Source organism: Diplotaxodon limnothrissa, linkage group LG7, assembly GCF_057381915.1.
Source record: "Diplotaxodon limnothrissa isolate DT_005_m linkage group LG7, D_limnothrissa_male_GT1.1, whole genome shotgun sequence".
Taxonomy (NCBI): Eukaryota; Metazoa; Chordata; class Actinopteri; order Cichliformes; family Cichlidae; genus Diplotaxodon; species Diplotaxodon limnothrissa.
In genome coordinates, this window is record NC_140602.1 from 20,279,158 (window position 1) to 20,287,486 (window position 8,329).

General features: G+C 39.9%; 1 protein-coding gene across 1 annotated transcript; it reads left to right on the plus strand.

Annotated features, from left to right (window-relative positions):
* The first annotated feature begins 6,242 nt into the window (after window positions 1-6,242).
* Window positions 6,243-7,915, plus strand: LOC146628210 (cyclin-dependent kinase inhibitor 1C-like). Its single transcript, XM_085357651.1, has 3 exons — window positions 6,243-6,908; window positions 7,071-7,188; window positions 7,740-7,915. Exons 1-2 carry the CDS (start codon window positions 6,398-6,400, stop codon window positions 7,184-7,186), a joined length of 627 nt encoding a protein of 208 aa, XP_085213777.1. The 5' UTR covers window positions 6,243-6,397; the 3' UTR covers window positions 7,187-7,188; window positions 7,740-7,915.
* Window positions 7,916-8,329: the final 414 nt, after the last annotated feature.

The following is an 8,329-nucleotide window of genomic DNA, read 5'->3' on the forward strand; positions in this document are numbered from 1 at the left end:
GGCACTGTTAACTTGGTTAGACTATAAAACTATTATTAAAACCGCATTGTTTTGGCTAGTGCTATATATGGGTATTTGGTATGTCGTCATTTCCGCCTAGTTTAAAAGTGACGTTATTTGCATACAGAAATGTTTAAATAATCAGTTAAATATAAATAAACAAAATGGTGTTTGTACTTATTATTTAAAGCAAACTTTTTTTTTAGTTTTGTTTTTCATATGACAAAATGATATGCGTAATTGTTTCAGAGAGCATACAAAATCATTGCCAGATTATTCAGTAAAACTCAACTGCGCTGACTTTCTGATGACGTGAAGCACTACATTCATAAAGTCAGTGAAAAACATAAGAAGCATAAAATGCAAACAACTTTCCACAATTTCCACAAATAGTGTTTATAATACTCACCTCTGACGTTAATAGTCAGTTACTTATTAAACAATATGTTTCCTTTTTTGACCTTCTTGAAATTGCAGGTTTACTATCCGATAGCTCATACTTTTATTGATTATTATTATCATACTTATTATTGCTAAAGGTCCCAATTAAATATTTTGATTTAATTGGGACCTTTAGCGCCTGATACACAAGATCTTGTCTCTACTAATCAATGTGGTGTAAACATACCCGTAGATGGAGCAGTCTGCCAAGATGTTAACATGTGCCTGTACTGTCTGTTCTCTGACAGCTGTTACAGAAACTTTTAAAAGTTTGCCACAGTGAGGTTGGTATAATATTTGCTAAAACGTCCTCACCGAGTTTTTTTTAGTTCAGGATCGTAACAGAAGCTCCTCCTTAAGACGTCCCTCTCAACATACCTGACTGCACATGGCAGCTATTATTATGTGTTGTGTAACTAGAGATCTTGCCAAAGGTGAAAAAGCAAGGTGGGAAAGCTGTTCTGAACTTTATGTTTTCAGTTATTATTGAAACTAAACTAACAATCCCTCTATTTTGTATATATTCTTTTTTCTTTGTTCTTTTTAAACATACTTTAATACGTTTGTGAAGCCGTAAAAATCAGATAAGGGTAGCATGAAAAATACTTACAGTGATTACACAAACATTATGCAGGGGTTAGTAATGGGTAAAAGGTACTGACTTGTAAATAAGAGGACCTGAATAATTTAGCTTATTATATAATATTATACAACAGGATATTTTAAACTAACTAGGCAGCTCATTCTTTGTTTTGACGACACTTTCTTTAAAGATATAAAACATTGTGGGTTCAACTTGAAAGAAAGTTAGATGTGAGATGTAAACATGAGGTCAGAGGTCAAATATGATATGATATTTGGATGCAAAATATAAGGTGATATTTAGAATACCCATATATCATTGCCTATAAGCCTATATGTTCTCAGTACAAACAATGGCAGTAATAAATCTGTATAACATTATGCAAAGCTAGTTAAAACTTGCTTATTATCACTTTGACCTTCAGCTCAGTCTATTGGCTTTGAAGGAGAGGTCAGAGGACAAATATGACATATTTTAAATATTAGTATGGTACTTTGTATTTGTTGATAAATTGACAACACGCACTACATGTCTACAAAGTTTCACTGGAATTCATTCAAAACTTTTTGAGCAATACAACTACCAGTTGTATGTTTATAGTTTTCAGTGTAAGGTTTAGTGTAGCATCACTGTTTCTAAAGACCTCACTGCCCAAAGTAGCCATCATATGAGTGCAGTGACTCATATGAGTGAAGCATGTGTTTGGCTTTTGTTTTCATAACGGGAATAAATGGTGTAGCCTGAAGCTTTAAGCATTTCTTGGAAACAGTTTGATTGGCTGGCTTTTAAAAACAGTAGCATTAAAGTATATATATTGCTTTAAATAGAGCACTCTGCCTCTCTATGATTAAGAACATGTCATGTTGCACTTTAACCATAGTTATAATAAAAGTTTTAAAATTATAAAGCACAACATAAATCAAGGAAGTAAAGCCCCTTGCAACTAAAGTAATGGAGAGGCAGAGTTCAAAAAACGTTCAGGGGTCATGTAGATGAACTATAAAGTCTTTTGCCTGAAGAGAAATAGAACAAGTCAGCCACAAACCGCAGCACATTTTAGATATTTACTCATGCATAAGTGCTATAAAAACACTGAAAGCACTATTTTAACTTCTGAACAAACAGCTCGGCACAGAATGTTTTAAAGGACTGGACACAGGCTTATATAATTACAGCTCACAATTTGGCAGAAATGTACCATCCAGTTGGATGGTAGCTGGTGGATTAACTAAGCAAATGAAGCATGTACTCCTTCAATTTTCTGTCAGAAAAAGAAGTTGATTTCGTGACATAACATTTTCATTTTCAAGTTTGTTTTCTTTTGCTGACATGTAATGAGGCAATAGTCAGTAATGGGTAGTATTTTCAAGGTCCTGACAGCAATGCACAACTTTAAAAATAACATATGCAGATGTTTGCTTATGTCGTGCTGTTGCAAATGGATGCATCAGTAGCACAGCAGAAGTTTGAAGTGTCTCTATGTTTGCATTTCTCTTTGTATTGTAGAATATGCATTTCTTGTAAAAGGTCTGATGATCTTAAATGTCGTTTGACGGAGTGGCTCATCACTCTTGGAGTGGGTCGTCATGGGTGTGTCACATGTTTGCCAGCTTCAGTCTTCAGAGAAAGCATGCAGACAAAACAGTTTTATAGCTGTCATGTGGAACAGCGGGCCTCGATGACCGTATATTCATCTGCTAAAAGTCCCAGCAGTGATGCCTGCAGACACTCTGCAGGATCAAAAGGATCAGTTTGTTCAGGTGAGGGGTCTGCGTGTGTGTGCTTTTTAGTTACTCAAGAGCCGCGACAATAAAAACAGAACACAAACAATGTGTTTGCACAGTCAACCTGAAAAACACACAAGTCCCTAGTTAAATACATCAATTGGGATTAATGCACTCATTATAAATCAGTAGACAGCTGTTTTCTTCCTATTGTGTTTACATTTTTTCCTCTTCAGTTAACTTTAAAAAAAAGACCATAGCTGTTGGCCTCTTTTTTTTCATATACTACATATATGCACATTTGTTTCACTGCTTTAACGTGACCAGTGGAAAGGAAACATGTTAAAACAAATAAAATCCAATCCAAAAACCTACTGCTCATATGCACTTTTTAATTAAATGTTTTATTTGAGTTCAGTTTAATTTCACATTCTGTTCTATTTGGTTCAAGGCCTTCCTTTGATTAATCAAGTATTTGACAATAGCTTAAACACAGTTAGAGCTCAACCCTCTTTGTCTGTTCCATCAATCAACATGTTGCCCACAGTCTAGTGAGCCTCCGGGGTTTTTTTATTTTTTATTTTTTTTACTTCGATTGGGCCCTCTGGATATTTCCATTCAAGTCAAAGAGCAAGTTAAGTCATCTGTACCGTGTGTGTGTGTGTGTGTGTGTGTGTGTGTGTGTGTGTGTGTGTGTGTGTGTGTGTGTGTGTGTGTGTGTGTGTGAGAAGATGAAAGAATCATACTCCTGCATGTGTCAGCTAAATGAGTCAGGCTACATAGCTGACTGACCACTCCTGATGAAAGAGATTATTTTCCCCTTTGAAAGACGAATGAATCCAGACTTTCTCTTTGCACTTTAATTGACTTGAAACCATCAGGTGATAGTATCAGCTGGTGGAGTACACCCGAGGAGCAGAAGAGTTATTCCCACAATCAAAGAATTGTGAAGCAAATCTGTAACCAGCTTGGGACTGAGCGAAGTGATGAGATAAGTTTTGGTTTGCACTGAGTTATATGTAAATAACCAGCAGCAGAGGCACTGATCAACCTTATCTGTGATCTGCTTAGGAGGATGTTGTGTGTGCAGTTAATTGGTTACCATCAGTATAAGCAAAATAAAACCGATTTATGTGTTTATTCATTTACATTGACTTTACATGGCTTCAAATTAGGTTCACCAGCTGGGTCAAATTTTAGTAAACTTGTATTACCAGCAGGGGGCGCCAAAAGACAACAGTCAGATTTCTGCCCGCTTACGTTCATTTTCACTTTAATCCTCAAGTGACCATGCTGTTTTTGTGGGTTGACTGATTTGTGGTTTACACACACACACAAACAATCTTAGTTCACTACAATACAGTGTAGTGAAAAGAAACTGAAAATTCCACTAAACATTGAACAAATACCCGTAAAATTTTCAGGAGTAGACTGACAAATTTGTGCTATGCAGCATGTTTATTAAACAAAATCACTAAAGCACATTTCAAGCCAGGATGGCCACTTCAAGGTTAAAAGACTCAAAAACAAATCTGTTTGTTGTTGTTGAAGAGCATTGTTCAAGCATGCGTGCTTTAAATGCTTCTTCTTAATAGACAATTAATTGTTCTTGTAAAAAGAAAGCTAATTATTTTCAAAATCATTAAAAAAAAAAACCTCTAATGAACGTTACACCCTTATAATATCGTTTCAGTCCTCATGGATTCAGTTTACAGTCCCGAATCAGGAAAAGTGTCACATATTACTGTCGCTGTCACATGAGACCACCTGACCTTTACTGGAAGTGTTTTAGGAAGCCTGCACACATATGGCCAGACCCTGCGTCCCTCGGTCTTCTTCATGCTGCTTTGATGACGCTCACATGTAAACCTCTTGACCTTATGTGACATCACGTTGTTACACAGAGCTTGCATTCACCCTCCTTTTCAGGATGAATGTGGATAAAAAAAAATTTATAGAGATTTTCCCCTGAATATGTTACCAGTGTCACTTAAAAATATCTATGTGCACATGTGTAAACTAGGAGGTGATACACTGTAAGTCTTGCTCCTTTATTTTCTTCTGGGGATGATGGTTGCGTTTAGTTTGAGGTTTGAGCTGCAGTATCAGACTGGAACCTCTACGGGACGCCATGCACCCATCATTGCTTGCAAAAAGGCGTTGCCCGTCTCTCGTGACTGTTTCCCTGCTTGTTAAGACAGCCGGTACCCTGAAGTCAAACTTCTGGAAGTTGTGCTTCCAGTGCCTGACTGTCAGCACGACACGAGAAAAATAAAATATAAATAAATAAATACAGCGGAATTTCTGGAAACTCGTTTGTGTGGTGAAACACTGGCAGCTGAAGCACTCAGTACATTTTGGTGTGGATCCGGATCATTTTCTTCAAAATTGCCAAATATCGCATTGTCTTCGGCGGAGAATGAGCTCCCCGAGTCTCCCCTTATAATAAAGCTTGCTATGATATTTAAAACGTAAATCCTGTATTGTAGTAAATGCTACTGTACATATTTTGAAGTTATTCATAAGTAATAATGACTATTTACCAGTAACAATCCCCAGAGCCACACGCACACATTAGTGATAACAGGCGGATTGTGACCTGCGTGATTTATGCATTTGTGAGTGGATAGACGTACATGTTTAATTGCCAAAAATAACACGGCGTGGTGCTTAAATTCTCGATTTGCTATATTATATATTAAGGTAAAAAAATGAATAAAAAAATGCAACAAAACGCATTTAGAAAAGAAAAAATGATTTCGAAAAGTTGCCTTGCTTTATTAAGTAAATGAGAAAACACATTTAAGAAACTGCTAAAATTGTGGTTTATTGAGGTCTCACTAATGTTTACGTTGCTTCTGTACTGCAGACAGAGTTGCTCACTGTGGGGCAAATCCCCGCAGACTGGAATCGCTGTCATTGCGATCGGCGACAAAAAATAAATAAATAAACGAAAACGTGAAGAAATCGAAAAGTGGGTGGATTTATGTGCCGGATGATGGCAGGGTCAAACATCAGTTAAGTGGTTAGATCGGGTTTCAGCATTTGTTTTTCTTTCCTTACACATTAAAGAATAACACACTGAAGCTGTTCAACTGCTGAACACTAAATATGAAGTATGAAAATAATGTGATGGTGCGTTTTTACGCCCTTGGTCGGAGGCATTTACAACTAAACACGGAAGACAAAACCAAAAACCAAGGTGTCCGAAAGTAGAATCAGATACACAAATGCGAAGTAAAACACATTCCTGCTGACACAAGAAAAAAACTGCTCCGTTTTCCCGAGGGTTGACACTCAGAGAGAGAAAAAATCAAAATGCTGCGCTCTGGTCGGCACGAAGCCAATAGGTACAACGGGAAATGGGAAATCAGGGTGGGGGTTTTGGAGAGGGCTGGACTTCAAGGCAACCAATGAGAAGGGCGATCAAGGTGCCCGTTAGGAGGTTATATACTCCAAAGACTTACTATGAAAGCTGTACATTTAAACGGAACGGTGCGGCGTGCATAGGCACGAGCGTAAGAATTAGGATACACATACAAACGCACTTCGGGCTGAACGTCAACAACATTTATCAACATACAACCTCAGCAGGGATCAGTCTATCACTTTGGATTCTTTTTTTTCCAGGGGAAATTTGTTTTTGGAGATGTCCCACGTCCAGTTATCAACCACGCTAGAGAGGATGGTGGCCAGGAAGACCTTCCCTCTCCAGAGGCGCACCGGAGTCTGTCGAAACCTCTTCGGACCGGTGGATCACGACGAGCTGAACCGGGAGATGAAAGAAAAATTGCGAGAGATTTCCGAACGGGACCAGCAGAGATGGAACTTTAATTTCGAGGCCAACACCCCGTTGGAAGGGGATTACGAGTGGGAGGCGGTGACTGCGGATAAGACCCCGGTGTTTTACCAGGACTCTGTGCAGGACGGCAAAATCCGAGTGCCCGTGCCCACGTCGGATTCTGCTCTCCCGGAGAGCCCTCGTGCGGACGCACTGGATCGCCTGGCCGTGCCAGAGAGCAGCAGCTCTCCTTGCGCGGGGGAGATCAACCAGGAGAACCGCATAGACAAGATCAACTCAGGGAAAGCGACCACCAGGCAGCTCCCGTGTGTCAGGCGCAAGAGAACGGCCGCTCCTGACAGCAACACACACATCACAGGTAAATTCAGCGGCTTTCGTATTTTGAAAATCGAGCCTGCTATTGGCTCCTAGACCAGCATCCACACCATCCTCCTTTCCTCCCGCTGTGCGCAGCGCATCATTTCATAACGGCTCATAAATCCAAATTAATTTTTCACTATTGTTGTTTCTTTTGTCACAGACTTCTACGTGAAACGAAAGAGGCCTACTGATATAAAACCGAGTGACATGACCGCCTGTCTCCTCTCCAAGTCTCCAATCCAGGTGGAACAAACTCCGCGGAAGAGGATCCGTTGAAGGTATTTTCTAAATCAAAATCAAAATTGTTTTCTTTTACACACTCAGAGGAGACAATGAAGCTTTATTATAAAGAGAGTAACAGATTCTCATGTTCAGCATCCTCGGTTTTTTTTTTTTTTTTTGGGGGGGGGGGGGGGGTGTCTTTGTGTGTGTGTTATGGTTTTTACGCTTTAATTATTGAATTATTGCAGCGGATTACGTGAGCCAAAAGGCACAGACAGCCTTATCTCTGTGTGTGTGTGTGTGTGTGTGTGTGTGTGTGTGTGTGTGTCGGGGGGGGGGGGGGGGGGTGATGGGGCGAGACTGCGGTGGTGAAATCGCAGTAGTAGTGATAGTAGTTGATGTAACACCAGCGGTTGGGGGAGGGGAGGGGTGTTCGTGCGTCACGATGTGGCGGGAAAAAGGGCTCTGGCAAAGGGTGACGCCTTCTGCTGAGTGCGAGTCTCAGGTTTCCTCAGAAAGCTGACTCGCCGTCTTTCTTAGGAATGGCCGGGTTTTTTTCCTCTTCTTCTTTTCTCAGAAAACTTATTGCGTTTTGTTTCTTCCTCAGGTGTTTTTTGTTCGTTTTGCACTATTTTCCTGCGCATTTTGAGGATCACGGGAGACTGTTTCTCCACCACCCCGTCAACCGACCCATCCACTCAAGCAACTGAAACGCAGGAGAGAGAGAAGAGGACGGTGTTGGGGGGACAAAGAAGTCCGAACGGTCGGCTGTGGCTCGATGCGCCCCGGCGGAGCGCAATCCGAGCTCCTGACCAGGCTCAGGACTCTGAACGGTTTGGGGGTGGGGTGGGAGGGGGGGCAGGAGAAAAAGAAAGAGAGAGGAGATTTCTCCGAATGACTTCTATCCAGTACAAATGTAGCATTTCATTGTTGCTTTTGCATACAGCCACTCGACAGTGTTAAATGTTTTAACATCTGTGCAATTATAAAAAAATTCTTTAAAAGAATCGTCTACACTGGCCAAAAGTGTACAGCTTTATAGAGACAATACCTTATAAATGTTTATTTCTGTTCTCGTTTGTGTATGCGTGCGTGTTTATTATTATTTGTTTTCCCTTTGTTCGGTAAAATGTATATTTTTTTAAGTCTATTCTAACTTATAATTTATTTATGTTCGTTCATATTTGATAAATGCCT